Raw genomic sequence first — 17465 nt, forward strand, 5'->3', positions numbered from 1 at the left:
TGAAGGAGATTTCTTGAGGTTGGATGATAATTGGTTTCTGTGTCTACCTGGTAATTTCTTTCCATGACAGATCTTGGAACAGACTGTCAAATAACATGGACTCTCCAATATAGTTGGCTGATGGTAACCGTGGCCTCACTACTGGAAATGTTAGCCTGGGAGAGAACTCAGACATTGGTTCATTTATCCTTCGTAAATTTGGAGCCACAAATATGTGATCGACTTTTAAATACTACTGGAAGAGGAATAACAAACCACTCAGTAATACCAAACTGCCTCCAAACAAACTGCAACCAGACTCAAGGAGGTGCTCAGTTCTGAAGGACAAATGGGGATGAGCCATAAATGCTGATCTTGCCAGAAACTTACATAAATTAATTTTAAGAAAAATAAATAAAGGTTGAGAAAAAGAGTGGCTTAATGTTTGGCTTGAGGTAATTCACAAATATATAATCAGACAAACATTGGCGACAAGATGACTATTATTATGACATTGTAATATTTGCATTATAATATTTACAATCTGAATTGTAATTTGGACAGCTGGTGAGCTGTATTTTGGGAGGAAAAATATATTTCAGAGAGAAAAAATGGCTGCAGATGCTGGAATCTGGAGCAAAATCTAAACTTATTAACCTCTTTGCCTAAAAATTAATCCCTTTGCCTCCACAGATGCTGCTTGACCTACTGAGTTCTTCCAAATATTTCAGGGAGGTTTGGGGAGAAAATTCCAGAGCTTAGGGGAGAAAATTCCAGAGCTTAGGACGTTGACAAGGAAGACACAGACAAGAATAGAGTGAAGGGACTGGGAATGAACTAACATGCAGACCTGGAGAGTTGAAGGCCTAGAGGAAGTTTCAGCAATAAAGAGGAATTATCCTGTGTTACTGCACAAAGCAGAGAGAGCACACAAGCAGAATTCAGAAGGGATCCCCAAAGGCACAGATGTGGCAGCAACAGCATGGAAGTGTAATTAGAGAATGATTGGAGTGCTAATACCACCCCATGAAAGAATCCCTTGTAACACTGAAACAAACCAGCTGGAGCGAAGGCTCTTTACAACTTCCCGATGTTCAGTTGCCGCTCCATTAATTTGATCATTTCCGTGAAAAGGCGGATGGTGTTTAGGGTTTGTGAACCATTGAACTGTCTGACCTTGACCTCAGCTGTCAAAGTCATGGGCCCAGAAATGTTATGCTACATTTTATTACAACAGCACTGTGGATCACCCTAATGCTGATTGTGGAAGCTGCAAAAAAAATCAAGGTCTCCATTTGTGAGGAACTCAAAACAGTATTGTTGGGTTTCCACGTTTAAAGCCACGCTGTGGTAGTTTCTTCATGCCATTTTCTATTGACCAAGCTTTGGAGATGCAATTTCTGCATTGAGCTCCTGAGGAGGCAGACCACAATGCACACAGCACTCTTGCAGCCACAAGGAGGTTTTGCTAGTTAATGAATTGGTTCTGCAATAATGGGAGGGAGTAGGAGAGTGCTCCCAGGAGATAGAGGGACTTGGACAAGTTGGTAAAGAGCAGTGACCACAGGAAGCATGTTTTTATTTGCAAGGGGACTACAGAGACCCAACAGCTGGACAGTCCTGTCGTGATGTTGCCAGGGAAGTGTTTGTAAGAAGTAATATGACATGAGTACAGTCCACGAATGCCTGCCCTTTGGGGAAAGCCTGGAGTGCAGGCATTTCCCATGATCAGCCTTCCTGCTTCTATGATCAGAAGGAAAAGGAGATGAAATATTGTCTCTTTTGAGTATGGAGTTTGGGGTGACTGGCCCCAAGCAGAAATGAATAGCAAGCTGTGAAATCCTGCAGTGCTCTACAGCAGCAGCCTGCAATGTTCCTGAGGTTATGAAGTTGAGTGTGACCATGCCCTTGACTTCTACAGGAAAAGTAGTCAAGGCACATGGAAGGACATGCTTAAGATCAGATATTTACATGAAGGCATAGGAAATGGGGTTACTGAGATCAGGCTATTTCATGAGTAAATATGGACTGCCAGTTTTCAGACCAATGATTTTGAAAATTTCTGTTGAGCTGAGTTTTGCATGTTATACTACCATTGATGTCATTTGGAAGAAAAGTGACGTATGGGCAAACAAAAATCACGCCAGAGTCAGGAATTGAATTTATTTATTCTGGTTAAAGTCCATTTTTTTTTTGGTTGTCTGCAAGAATTTCTTGGGCATGTTCTTCTATAAAGCAGAGCATTGGATTAAAGGCAGCAATTTACATTTGATGAGAAAACTGTGAAAAAAACATTCCAGTTTATGAAAGGGCACTACCATTTCATCACCATTCAAAGGATACATATCCAAATATACATAACAAATTTCCCATTTTGATAATTGCCATTAAATTGCAATTTACACATTCAAGAATGAAATTGTCCAAGTTGCCTAGGTCAGTATATTGTTACAATGTGTTCAGCTACTTTAATTGCAAGCCAGCAATTGTTCATTACTTACTTAATCATCGTAGTGATTTTCAGGGTGAGATGGTGGTGGGAGAGGGGTCAACCTTTCATCGTGATTATCAAATGTGTTAATTCTTTGACTTAGCATCTAATGAAGTTCCTGTTTGTGATAAGAATGTGCTTATAGTGCAGAGCTCTGGCCTTTCTCCTTGAGGATCTTCACCATCCCTTTATTGTTTACACATTTCCAATTTTTTTTGGATTACCACTGTAATGGCATTTATATAACATATTGAAGTATCCTGAGCTGCTGTATATAAGTAATTAAAAACAAGGTTTATTCTGACAGTGGTAAAGAGGTATTGTTTCCAGTGAATTCAAGAGTTTGGAATCTGAGCAAACAGTTGTGGTGTAAAGAATTATGGAGGCACTGGGGGTAGAAGTGGAGAAGCAAACAGATCTCAAAAGGTTTTGTGAGTGAAGGAAACTAAAGCAAGAGTGTGGAGAGAGATGTATAACAATTATATTTTTTAAACCACTGAACTATTCAGGTATTTGATTGAATTACTCTTTGTTACTGGATTCCTCGAGCATCTGCTTTGAATAGTTCTTTCCACTTTCTCTGGTACAAAATGTATTTGTTTATAATTTACATATCCTTCTCAGAGCTCAGGCTATTAGATTCCTTTTCAGGCTATTGAATTACTTCCCAAAAAATTGTTCCTTCTTTACAAAACAACAAACAGAAAAAACAGTATATTGTTTTCACAGAGGTAGAAATTCTATATAACTTCTTACATTGAGAGTAATTCCAAATTCTTCAAGTATCTTGGAGATGGTGTTTTTTTTCAATAAAAGCTACAGACTTAATTTTACTTGTTTTTTTACTCACATTTGTGCAAACGAAATCTGTTCTAACTAGAATGACCCAGTTGATTTATACCAGCTTTCTGGTGTAAGCTGAACATGGGGGATGAGTTCTGCACCTAAAAGTGTAGGCCCACTACTAGCCTCAGTTTCATGAGACCTTGGTTAGGGTGTTCCTTGGCAGAGTAGTCCCAACTCTGAGGAGCTCTCTAGATAGGGTCTGGTTTTCCTGAATATTGCCAGACGAGTCATGCAGCCTGATTCCCCACAGGGTATATCATACTGGTGATGGGCCTCTTATAACCACCTGCAAAAGAACAAGCACCCACTTCACCCCACACAATCTAAACATTTTTTTCCTGTTTTTCACCCCATAATGTGCATCAGATTTCCAATGAACTTTACCTTGACCTATTTTGTGGTCCACGTTTCTCTCAAATGTTTTATTCCTGTTGCTTTCTTACCAGACACTTGCTCACAAAACAACAGTTTTCTTATTCATTGTGTTATCAGAGCTCCTGGAGTTAACTACTGAATGTGATTCAGTGTTTATAAACTATACTTCATCACCATGTTTTTTGCACCTGGTGAAGGATTCGCTTGAGGTAAAGATGCAAAAATTCTTTCTTCACTCAGTTTAATGTCAACAAACCTGTTGCCAACTTGAGCCATTGTACTTGGCTTATGGAAATATCTCTGCACAGCATCTTTGGTTCTATTGTCCTCCCTGGTTTCAGTTCATCTATAACACTTTTATAATACTTGATTGAAGTCTCCTTTATTTTCTCTAGTATAAACATCATCAACTTTTTCAATTGCTCCTTGTCGCCCAAGATCTTAGAGAGAACAACTCTGCATTTAGTGTGGTGCCTTCAATGTCCTGAGGACATCCCAATGTGCTTAGTTACTTTTGAAGTCTAGACTCATCATTTTCAAGGAAAATCTAGCAGACAAACTGAGTTTCTGATTCAGGACCCAGTTGCTACCACTCAACAAAGCAAACAATTAATACTGGTATCAGTTTCTATTGAGACTGTAATCCTCTAGTCATTAACACTTAAGATAAAATAATAGGATAAATTCAACCATCCAAATAGTATTGTCATCCTATCGCTGACATTTGCTTCCTGAGAGCACAATCTCTACTGGGACTGCATGATTGGTGCATTTGTACTTTTTTTTGAAGGACTCCAACAATATCCAGGATAAAGCAGTTGACGTGGTCATTAGCCCATTCACTATTCTAAATATACACTCTTTCTACCACCTCTGTACTGTACCTGCATTGTCCACAGGATGCACTGCAGCAACTAATCAAGACTGCTTCGAGAGCACCTCCCAGAGATACCTTCTGGAAGACATGGAAGCAGATACATATGCGCAGCATCACCTCCAAGTTCCCTTTTTGGCCACATGTCAGCACTCCTTTATCATGATTGTGTCCAAATCCTGGAACTTCCAATGTAGCAGTAATGTGTGAGCACCTTCACTACCTATGTTCAAGAGGTTCAAGAAGCAGTTTACCACTACATCTGAGGGGCATCTGGGGATTGAGAGTAAATGTGGATATTGCTAGCACTTCCCATACCCCCTGAATGAATTCTAAAAATTTATGGAAATATTTAGAAAAATTGACCACTGTTTTGCAAATAAAGCATGCTTGGCTGGTTTTATAACATGCTTGTCTGATGGTATGATTTATATCTCACTGTCTCTGAGATGGTCATAACTTATTTATAAGGGCAACCTTACTTGTATGAACATAAATCACATATTGCACCTGGTCATGATGTTATACATTAATCTCCATTAAAGTGGAAAACACTGTACTGTCTGGAATATGACCAGGAAGGCAACAAGCTAACCAAACATTTTAAGGAATGGACAGCAAACATTTTATTGCTTATAAATGTGTTCTGTGCATTCACAGCAGCAAATCTGAGCAGAGCAAACTTCCACAAAAAGAATCACAGCTGACTGATTTGTTCATCTGCCTTTGGTGTTGGTTTAAGAATGTTAGGACAGACACCCTATTATATTTTCACACTACCTTGTCTTAAAAGCTGGCCCTTCCAAATACAGAAATGGATAACCTAATGGTTTGCTGATGGTTATCTTTGAGATTGCAGGGAACAGTCATGGAGATGATTTTCCTGTCACTTGGCAGGCGCAGAGAGAGAGCAAGAGTGGGAGAGAGATAAGAGGCTTTGTCCCCACCTCTCCCTAACAACAAAATGAAAATTCTTCCTTTTTATAATACCATTCACAACCTCAGGATATTCCACTGTTCTCTTAAGTTAATTAAACAATCTTTTTAAGTATGGTAACTGCTCTAATTATGGGCAATTGGCAAAGCTTCAGAGACGGATAGTTATCAGGTAATCTGTTTTGGATGATGTTGGTCCAGAATGCCAGGAAAACCACCTCTGCAATTTAAATCAACAAATTGCTGGAGGAACTCAGCAGGTCAAGCTTCTGTGTGGGGAAAGGAACTGTCAAAATCTGCATCAGGATGGCTGATGCAGGGTTTCAACCTAAAATGTCAACAATTTTTTTCTCCCCACAAATGCTGCTTGACCCTGTAAAATGCTCCAGCAGACTGTTTGTTGCTCCATATTCCAGCATCAGCTGTCTCCCGTGTATGCAAGTTAAATAGTGTCATAGAATCATTCATGTCTACTTGAAAGGGCCATTGAGGCCTTGGTTTTAACATTTTATCCAGATCTGAGCACCTCTGGCCATGCAGCATTTTTCTGTAATACACTGGGGTGTCAGCCTAGATTATCTATTTGAGGCCTTGGAATGGGTTTCAACATATAACCCGTTAACTCTGAGTTCAGTGTTATATATATTGAACCATGGTGGACACAGGTCTATATAAAATCTCTGGAGATCTATGGAAAAGTGTGCAGGTGGAAAGATGGGACTGTTTGCAATTGGTGCAGATGGCTAACTGCCAGGCAACTAAGGTGGAGGGAGGGAAATTCCTGTCTATCTCACTTTGTGCTGGTTTCATTTTTCTACACAAAACATCCCCTACTGGGCCCAAGCAGCTCCACCAACATATGAAGTTACATTAAAATCCCTTTTATCATCACATTTGAAATACCTATCATCCTTTCTAGAGAATTTATTCTGCCTTTTCAGACAGAATGACAGCAGTCTCCAAACCGTCAGAACGAGAAAACCAAGTGTCAGAATCTAAAATCTTGATAAAATGAACTTTTTATCTTCAGAGTCCATGTCACTCTTCAATACTTTCGAAATCCCATACATCTGATCTCCATCACCTGGGGTGGGTTAGCGGTGTAGCTGTCTCACAGCTCCAACGACCCATGTTCAACCCTGACCTCTGGTGCTGTCTGTGTGGAATTTGCACATTCTCCCCATGATCAAATGGGTTTTTCCCCCACCTGCTCTAGTTTTCTCCCACATCCCAAAGATGTGCGGGTCGGTAGGTTAATTGACCACTGTAATTTGCTCTTGGTATGTAGATGAGTGGTAGAATCAGGGAAGTGTTGATGGAATATGGGGAGAATCGATTACAGAAAAAAATTAATGAGGAATGGGATTGCTCTGTGAGCCAGCATAGACTTTAGGGGGCAAAGTAGCCACTTTCTATGTTGTTAGAAAACATGGAAATTGAAAGCAGCACAAGAAATCTGCTACATTGAAATCTATGTCCAAGTCTTACACAACTTAAGTATTCATCGTGATTCCTTAAGGACCACTAAGTAAAAGCTTTTGAAATCTCTTGCTTGATATTACTGTAAATGTTTCTTCAAAGTACGCTTTGTGGTTTCAGCTAAATTGGACAGATGCATGTCCAGCACCCAAAACAAGTTCTTCTTCTGAGATCTGCCATGGGAAGAGGTTACTAGAGAAAAAAAAGCAGAGGGAACAGTGCAAGGATGTGCTTAAAGCCTCCTTGAAGAAATATGTCCTCCCCATGACTCCTTGGAATCTCTGGACGATGACCACTTAAGGATTCGGGATAATATGAAGCATGCAGAAGCCCTGCATAATGACCTCATGGAAGAGTCTACAATTCCCATATTGGTCTCATTAACCACCTTGGAACCCACAAAATCAAAATGGAAATAAGTCATCCTTGATCTTTGGACTGCTTAAGAAGTAGTACTAGAAGACAAAGATAAACTACCTCCAAGGCAACTGGGAAGAAGCAGTAAATGCAGCTCCGCAAGCAGGACTGCTACAATTTTTTGTTTAATTCTGATTGCATTGAAAGTGCTGGCATCCTGGAGGTTTAGCTATACATTTATATATAAAATCATTTTTAAAAACACTTCCAGGTTTCATTTTTCACATAAACGTAACACCAGTTTACCTACAGCGTGTTCACTTTTGTGTATCACTGTACTTTGAGTATAATTCCTTTTTTTCATATAATGTCGACATTTATTCAAAGCCCTCATGAAGTTTCTTCTCAGGAGTGTGGTTGCTTGTACGTGAGAATCTGTGACCAGTCTTTACAAAGCCTCAAGACACATCTTGTTGGTCTCGCAGTTGACATAGCCTTCAAATAGCATGGATATTTTGTCTACAATTTTCTTTATTGTTTATGGCAAGGCCAACTTCAGTGCCCATCCATAAGTTCCCTTGAGGTGGTCAATAGCCTTTGACTTCCAGAGTCATCTGATGGAGATACTTTCCTGTTTGATGGAGAGTTCCAAAATTTTGAGCTGCTAGTGATGAGGAAACAGTGATGCATTTCCAAGTCATGATAAAGTGCAACTTGTAGATGGTGGTGTTCCTATATATATGCTACCCTTGTCCCAGTAATAGAAGTCAATATTTGGGAACTGCTGTTGAAGAAGCCTTGGCAAGATGGTACATGATGCTGCCATTGTGCTGCTAGTAAATGGTATGCCGATCAAGTAACCTGTTTTGTCCTGGATGGTGTTGAGTTTCTTAAATGTTGCTGGAGTTACACTCATCCAAGGAAATGAGGAGTGTTCTACCCTTCTTCTGACACTCCTATTAATAGGGGAGGTTGCAGAAGATAAACTGTTTGCTACAGAATATTCCGTCTAAGACATCTTCTTGCAGCCCCTGTATTTATGTAGCAGCTGAAATTTATAGTTGATGGTGACCCCAGGACGCTGCAGGTATGGGAACTCAGTGACAATAATGTCATTGAATATCAGAAGAAAATCATTACACTCTAATGCCAGAGAGATACTTGTCAGACTTGTATGTTTTTTGCTACTTATGAACATAAGAATTGAATGTTGCCCTGTTCTGCTGTTCTAGCATAGACTCTTTCATTATCTGAGGAGCTGTGAGTGAAACTGAACAATCATTGAACAATAAACAACCCTACTTATGATCTCAAGATAACTGATGTTGGTTGGGTCTTGGAAATGATAAGAAACATCTATAGCAATATTCTGAGGTTTTGATGATTTGCCTTCCACAAGCAATCATGCTCCTTTATACTTGGTACCTTTTCTGCCCATGCAGAATTTGTCCTCTGATTCACAGACTTCTATTTTAATAGGGCTTCTTGATACCATGTTCAGTCAAATGCAGCCTTGATGTCAACTCGCCTTCGAGAATTCAGCTCATGCTCACGTTTAGACCAAGACTGTAATGAGGTCTGGAGTGAGTAGTTCTTGCAGAACCCAAACTAAGCATTAGTGAGCAGGTTATTGATGAGCAAGTCCTGCTTGATAGAACTGTCGACAACGCTTTCCATCACTTTGGCGATGATTGAGCGTAGGGTGATGAGGCAGTAATTGGCCGGATAGATTTTTCCTGCTTTTGTGGACAGGACATTCTGGAGGAATGTTTCACTGTTTTGGGTAGATGCCAATATAATTATATAGGAAAAGTTCATTCGAAGGCTGGTCTGAACCACAAGTCTTCAGCAGCACAACCAGGATGTTGGAGCCTGCACCTTTCGCTCTTATCTCCTACACTCAAGTCATTGCTTGTCATGTTATTAGAGTGAATCAGATATCTTAATACTGCCACCTTTGTTGGAATAGACCTTAAAAGGTACACATCAGCATAATGTTTGCAAATACTTCAACATTGTCTTTTATATTTAAGAGCCAGAACTTGTTGGTATTGTGGATGGGTATGTTCATAAAGCTTTCTGCTCCCTTTATTTTAATTGTCCACCACTATTCAAAACTGGATGCTGTAGGGCAGCAGAGCTTTGATCTGATACTTTTGAATTATGGTCACATTGTAGCCAGGAAATGCAGTACTCAATTTATGTACAGCAAGAGAACACAGCATCAGTTTAATATTTTATCAGCTTTAACAGTGCAGAATTTTCTCAGTTCTCCTCTGGAGTCACACCTCCCTTTTAATCTCATTGCTTCTCTCCCACGTTAACCGTGGAACTCTCACTGAGTGGCCAGAGCTCCACAGTTGGGCCTTACTTGACAGTATGCAGACTAGTCACTGAGACTGTGCAACTCCCCTCAATTTTGGATTTAAGGAGTTTAGAAAGAAAATTAAATTATTAGATTAGATGATTGTTGGTGAAGCAGAAATGGTTGCATTCATCTCCTGAATGCTTATGGAGTTGAAAAATGTGGCACTTTTATACATGCATTATTATAGCATTAGTTGGCATTATAGCCTTTAAAATGGTCTAGGTTTGTTATGGTTAATTTATCAATTGACATGGCAGGTAGTGTGCCTGGAAACAACCAGCCAGGATTAGCAATCCATGCATGGGAAGGGAAATTAGGAGTTTCCATTAACAGTGGCATCAATGATATCCAATATATAGAGGGCAGGAGGTCAGCAAATTGACTCAAACAGCAGTAATGTGGCTTCATTGAGCAAAAGAGATGTACGATATGGGTCCAACTCCTACATTGAGTGTCTTGAGCTGTTCAGTGGTTGATGATCAAAGAAGAACAAGGAGGTTGTTCTTGGTGACCTGGCTGATATATATCTCATTTCTGAAACAAACCATCTGGGTCATTACCATATTGCTGTTTGTGGGAGCCTGATACTGTCTGCAATTTAGTTGCTGTCTTTCCCACATTAAAACACTGCCTATGTTTCATTTGTACATTATTGGCTACAATCTACTTTACAACTGTAGATTATATTATAAACAATAAATGCTAATCATTCCTAAGGTATTTTTTTCCCAGTGTGGCCTAGGCCCCAATTGCAGACTAACCATTTCCTACTTTCAGGAGGGCACTCTGAATGCACCCATAATTCACACAACTTGTTGATGTCAGATACTCAAATGTACTGACTGAAGGAAGTCGGTTTCATTATTGGATGGAGTACAGACAGATCATCTTAAGGGACATAATTAAAATTCTATCTCTGACATGATCATTAACAACATCGCTAATTACTGTTCAAGTTCTACTCGAGAGTTAAGTACATAATCCAGACGAATGCAATATTGAGGGATTCTGCACCATTGGAGATTCATCCATTTGGCTAAGATGCTAAACCAATTTGGTTGGTTGGCTGGCTAGATGCAAAATATCCCATGGCATTATTCTGAAATTGTAACAGAGTTATAGAGTCATACAGTACAGAAAGAGGCCATTCAGCCCATTGTGTTCATGCTGACGATCAAGTAACTATACTAATAGCATTTACCAGAACTTGGGAACAGTGGATTGTGATTGAATGACTCATTATGACAGTAGTTGATCATTCTGACTTTGTTAGAGAGATCTTTGGCATACAATTTAGGCATAAAGTGGGATATTTGATATCTTTGCTTTTTTTAAAAAACATTTAAGGTCAATTCTTTTAAGGCATAGGTAGCTACCTTGCTTTTGTTTTAAATGTTTAGAATGAATTTGTTAAGCTGTAGGATTCTGCTATCCTATGGACATTTGTTTCTTTTAACAGGATTAATTACTAGTTTCTAACAAGTGAACTAATCTTACAGATAAGAAGACAAGGTGGAATCCAATTGTTGGTAGACCTTTTGGACCATCGGATGCAAGAAGTTCATCGCAGTGCCTGTGGAGCCCTGAGGAACCTGGTGTATGGAAAGGCAAATGATGACAACAAAATTGCCTTGAAAAACTGTGGTGGGATCCCAGCACTGGTGCGACTCCTTCGAAAGACTCCTGACGTGGAGATCAGGGAGCTGGTTACAGGTCAGATTCTCTTTCTTTTCTGTACTCTATAGTTGTACTCTTCCCAACATTGGAAATGAAACTCCCTTTCCTCCATCTGAAATTAATTCAAGATAAAACCCCTCAGGATGTTCCATCAGACTTCTCATCCCTACTTTTAAATACGACTTAGGTGATCCCATGTCTAATAGGTGTCAGGAGACACAAAAAACTGAAATGCTGTAATCTGGAGCAAAGAACAAACTGTTGGAATAACTCAGTAGGTCAAGCGGTATCTGTGGAGGCAGAGGGGATGGTCAGTGTTTCAGGTCAAGACACTGCATCAGTCCTCAAGCAGGATCTTGATTCGAAACGTCGACCAGCCCCTTGCCTCTACAGATGCTGCTTGACCTGCTAAATTCTCCCAGCAGTTTGTTTTTTGCACCTAATTGATGTCCTTGAGATTATGGAAGTTTATGACAAATGGGATCTCAAGGACTAAACAATTGACAAAACAGTGGGAAGATGAAAGTACTCTTCCTTAGTCAAGACCCATCTGTTTTGTTCTGTGCATCATTGGAAGGATATCATTGGGTTGGTGCTAAATCACAATGTGGTAACTGGTAAATTAACAGAATAAAGCATGGAACTTGCTACAATTTCCTTGAGTAATCTGGTTGAAATGTATCACATGATTTAGGCCATTTGGGAATGAAATCAGGAAGCGCCTCAGAAAAAATTGCTGCAAACTTCTCCCAAAAGACTGTGGGTGGGACAATTACAGCTAATAAAGTTGAAATCAATATAATCTTTGGGAGATAAGTGTTTCAAGGAAAGTGAAGAATTTTGGGTACAATCACCTATGATCTAACTGAGTAACTAAACAGGCTCCAGGGTCTGAATGACCTTTTTTCCAGTAGCTCTAAGATAATGATGAAAACGAGTTATGTGATGGTCAAGCAAATATGTCTTCCCACTGAAAAATGATCGAAGTATTGAATGCCGTGCCACAAGTCTTTTTTTGAAATAGACTAGATAAATATTGAAAAGTAGTTAACTGAAAATGAGACAATATCAACAGTTGAAGGGCAAGCTGGGGAGTGGGATTAGACCAAATAATCTCAGGAAGGAAAACACTGCAAGATGCCCTGTTGCTGGGCTGATCCTGCAATATGAAACTGTTTCTCTTATTTGGCGAAGAACTCACAGGAGGTTTTTACAGTGCCAACTGGATGCAGCTATTCAGCACATCCAATTGTATGGCACTGTCACTAATGAAAGGTGAAGAAGGGCAATTTATTCTTTGGCACTGGTCGCCACTCCATCAATATTAGAGGTGACAGGTCTGTTGGCACACAACACAATGAGAGCTGAAGGAAAGCTAATAAAAGGTGGAATACAAGGGCTCAGCTCGGTATACCTCAGTGAATAACACCTAGTTAGTTGTTGGCAGAAGATAATTTTGTCTTTCGTCTGGGCCTCATGCAGACTGCTAGTGCTGTCGGTAGCACCTTCAATCTGTTAGGCAAGTATAATTAGATGCCTGCCAAGTCTACTGGAAAGGCGCTGTGTAACCGTGAGGAGTGTTCATTGACAAGATATCCCACAGAGTGGCAGACCTAATAATATGACAGTGCTAGTCATGACATATTTACTCATCTCTTTGTTTCACTGTCAAAACATGTAGCCTCAGGGAGTTGTTTGCATGCTTGTGATGAATAAGATATCAACACAGCCAGTACGTATGTTGCTGTTCAGGTTAACTTGCCAGGAGTTTATTTTTCTGCAGTTAATGACAACAATCAGTGTTCATTATTGCAAAGCAAGAATATTGACCCGAGCTTTGCTGCCACAATACTGCATGGCATGCATTGCAGTTTTATATAGCCTTGAGCTTGATTGGAAAACAATGCTTACATTGGTCATAGAGAGAAAACCTTGACCTCTCTTCCTCGTGTAGGTTGTGATTCACTTGCAATATTCTCAAAATGGAGATCAATTCTAATAAAGATGACTTCACATCTTCAGCATCATGATCCTCTCTCAGCTTCACAAAATATCTGATTAACATTGTTTCTACATGATCCTTTTAATAGTATTAGGCCATCATGGCTCATTTCCCAACTTATACAATGCTGCCTTAGGATATCGCAGTTAATAATGGGGAAGCTGAAATCTCCAATTACTCTTGCATCTCTCTCTGGGATAATGTGATGTACACTTTGAACTTACCCTTCATTAGTGCAGAGGCAGTCCAAGCTTCTAAATGTTTATGGGCAGCATTATTATTTGTCGATGTAATGACAATTGTTCTTACATAGGACCTGGCAGAATGGAAGTGACTGGTTAATTCCCTTGCCAAACACGTTTAGTGTCCACACTGATTTAAATGACCAAGAATGATTCTATGCCTATAATTTACATGCAACAATCCGTCACTTATCGCAAATTTCTGTAGAATTTACATTGTTTTTATTGGGAGTTGGTATAGTTTCTGATCCAACCATTTAGATTTTGTCTTTGAATAAATACACTTTGCTACACAATACATTCTATTCTATTCCCTCTGGAGGGAGAAATCGAGAACTGGGAGATGATCTTACAATTGGGCTGATGTGGTATTGTGACAAAATAGTAAATATAATTCCAGGGGCCTCTTAATTTATAGGTATCTAGAGTTGTCTAATCACACACTTTTGACATCCTTCAAGTAGGCAACATCACTGAAAATTGCCCTCCAACATCACCAGACCCACAAAGCTGAAAATGGGTTAAAACAGCAAGTGAGAAACAGTACCACAGATAGCAACGTGCTGTCTTGACTTGGAGAAACAAATGGCCAGGGCTTGTGGGGTGAGGGCCACAAGTTAAATCACCATAGATTATGCAGGCAATGATATAAATAATGATGTAACTTGAATTGCCTTTGATCTATTGCATTCTAAGAATATGTTCAGAATGCCCGCAAAACAAACAAAATAGAATGTTTCTTTGCAGTTTCAAACCTCACCTTTTTGTCAAATGAAAGGGACAAAGATTATAGTGTGAGATGGTGCAACAGTACATTTCTGTTTTGCTCTGTATTGAAGTCTAGCATATTTGTCAGCAGATTAATATTCATAGTTCCAGTACTGAGGAGGATTGACACAAATTGGCAATGGAAAGCAAATTCAAAACAAGATTTAACTGTAATTTACAAGTCTTGCCATCTCAGTTTGGACATGTTCCTGGAGGTTTCATTTGATTGTTTTGTGCTCCCGATGATCAGCCTGGTAAAACAAACTTCCCGTTTGATTTTTTATAACCAATAAGCAAAACTATTTGAGATGGGAAGAAACATCCCAGTTTTTTGAGAGGGTTGTTCTAGTGTCCAGAAGATAAACCTTTAATTCCAGGACAGACCTGGAGAGTTGGTAACCCTATTTCCAAGTTTTACAGTTGCCTTCATAATTTCTTTCTTTCCCATAAAGTCTCAATTCTGTTTACTTGATTTAATTTGTTTCCTGAGTAATTTGTGTTCCTGCTATCATATGCAGACATATTTACATTTTGTTGCCATTATCAAACTCTTTGTACTGACTCAGTTAGTGTACTGATTTAATTGTGACTTGCATCAAAATTGCACAATGATATTTCACTGTGAAGCTGAATATGGTCAGGATTGTTATGTATGAAACCATGGTTGAAATTACCAGCAGCAGTAACCTCATACAGTAAAACTCAGAGAATATATCACACTAGAGACTTTTTGGTGGTGCTGGCCTAACACACTTACAATTGACTTTTTTGAAGATGTTACACAATATTATAATAAATTTTCCAGTGAATGACGTCTGTTTAAACTGGAACACAGGTTCCAGTGAGTGGAAATAGAGCACGGGTGAGTGGAAAATAGAGAGGGAACCAGGGCCCTGGTGAGGAGGAAGGGAGTGTGTGAACTAGGACCCCAGTGAGTAAGAAGGGAGTGCAGGAACTTGGGCACTGGTGAGTGGGAAAGAAGCATGGCAAACATCACCAGCTGAGCCAGATGCCAAACCATCAGGACTTTCAAATCATTGGACTGTGAACTATCTGAGTTTTATTGTATTCTTGTTGCTGAAATTTTAATGCTTTATAAGTTACTCGAGCCTGTGTTTTAATGAGGAATAAGGGTGAAACCATCAACTTTTGCCATCATAACCAAGTATAAATGGCAGCAGTTTAGGGATTGTCATGCATTTGTTTGTAAATGTGGAAATCCAAAGGTTTTACTTGCTCATTTACAGAATATGAGTGTTATTGGTAAGGCTGGCATTTATTGCCACTAATTGCCATTCTGACAGTGGTGGTCAGGTACCTTCCTGAACTACTGAATTCCTTCTGTGGAAGGTGTTCCCACAGTGTCCTTGAGCAGAAAATTCCAGGATTGAACCAAATGGTAGGTAGGAACAGTATTATATTTCCAAGTCAGATTGGATGATAAAGCCATTGAATATCAAGAGTTTGTGAAGACTAAGAAGTTAATCTGTCTTTTGCTGGAGTTGGTCATTGTCTAGCACCAATGATACTTGTCAGTTGTCAGCTATGTCTGAATGTTGACCAAATCCTGCTGCATGCAAGCATGAGCTACTTCATTTGCTCAGGAGAGGTGAATGGAATTCAACATTGTGCAATCATCAGTGAAAATTCTGACTTCTGACCTTAAAATGCAAGGAAGGTGATTAATGAAGCAGTAGAGAATGCTTGGAACTTGGACCTTGTCCTAAAGAGCTCTTACAGTGATTCCTAGGACTAGAATGATTAATGTTCAACAACCACAACTATCTTCCTTTGCGTGAGCCATGATTCCAGCCATTGCTGTATTTCCCCTTTGATACCTATTGACTTCAGTTTACCAAGGGTACTTGATGTCACACTTAGTCATATGCTGCCATGATCTCAAGGGCAATCACTCCCACGCTACCTTTGGAACTTAGCTTCTTGATGTATGTTTGGGACAAGACTGTGATGAAGTCAGGAGCCAAGTAGTCCTGGTGAACTGACCATTAGTAAGTAGGCAATTGCTACTTCAGAGTACTGCCAACAATCACCTTTCAATACTTGATCTTCAAATATTCCTTTTGTATTAAAGGCGGCAGTGAATTTCATCAGCGATGATTACCTTCATTGAGAGATGTCTCCCAAGATATGGGACGTGGTCTTTACTATTGGAAGGCAATGTAGTGCAGCAGGACAGTTGGTAGAGGATCTTTGTATTGTAGATGTTGATCGTAAGGCTCATCCTTTTGTACATTTCAGTGAATGAGTCAACAATGGCTTGAGCTCATCCTCTGAGCATGTGTGAACACCAGCATCATTTGCATCCTGCAGCTTGACTACCGAGGTTTGAGTGATCTTCGTTCTGGAGTGTAGTCATTGTAAATTGAACAGTGTCCCATTAGTTCTGTAGATTAGCTCCACCCCCATGGTTTTGTTTTGGAGATGAGGTGCAACATTGTGGTAAGAAAAGTATTGAGACAATGAAGCCACCTTGGTTGACATGGGCCTTCACTAAGATTGGTTGTGTTGTAGATCTGTTGGTTAGAATTACGTTTTGACTCCAACACACCATTCAAGCCAGTCTTGCTGCCACTCCTGACCAATAAAAAGGCCAGATCCCAACTAAAAAATAGCAAGGCCTTGGGACAAGACAGTATTCCCAATGAAATCCTAAAACTCAATAGGGAAGAGCTTCAGTCATGAATCTACAATCTTTTTATAGTCTGGGAAGAGGAAACACCAAGGGACCTCAGAGATCCATAATCATGGCCATCTTCAAGAAAGAAGACAAGTCCAACTGTTGTAACTACAGAGGGGCCTCCCTACCATCTGCCACTGGGAAAGTCATTGTCAAGATCCTTCTGAACGCCCACGGAGAGCTGCTCCTTGAATCACAGTTGGAGGCACAGTGGATGTGATCTTCATAGTGTGACAAGAAAAATGTAGAGATCAGCATCAGCCATGATAGGTGGCCTTTCTTAACCTCACTAATGCCTTTGACTTCATCAATCAGGAGGGTCTGTGCAACCCCTTTTTCAAATTGGCTGCCCATTAGAATTTTTCTCCATCTT

The 17465-nt window shown here is 39.8% G+C and overlaps 1 protein-coding gene across 5 annotated transcripts in view; it reads left to right on the forward strand.

Annotated features, from left to right (window-relative positions):
* Positions 1–17465, forward strand: part of LOC127570353 (catenin delta-2-like) — a 909541-nt gene that overhangs the window by 771807 nt on the left and 120269 nt on the right. For all 5 annotated transcript variants that reach the window (XM_052015821.1, XM_052015822.1, XM_052015825.1 and 2 more), the window contains one exon: positions 11205–11418. In XM_052015821.1, coding sequence (XP_051871781.1) covers positions 11205–11418 — 214 coding nt within the window. The remainder of the gene's footprint in view (positions 1–11204; positions 11419–17465) is intronic.

The sequence above is a fragment of the Pristis pectinata genome, chromosome 5 (genome assembly GCF_009764475.1).
Source record: "Pristis pectinata isolate sPriPec2 chromosome 5, sPriPec2.1.pri, whole genome shotgun sequence".
Lineage (NCBI taxonomy): Eukaryota > Metazoa > Chordata > Chondrichthyes > Rhinopristiformes > Pristidae > Pristis > Pristis pectinata.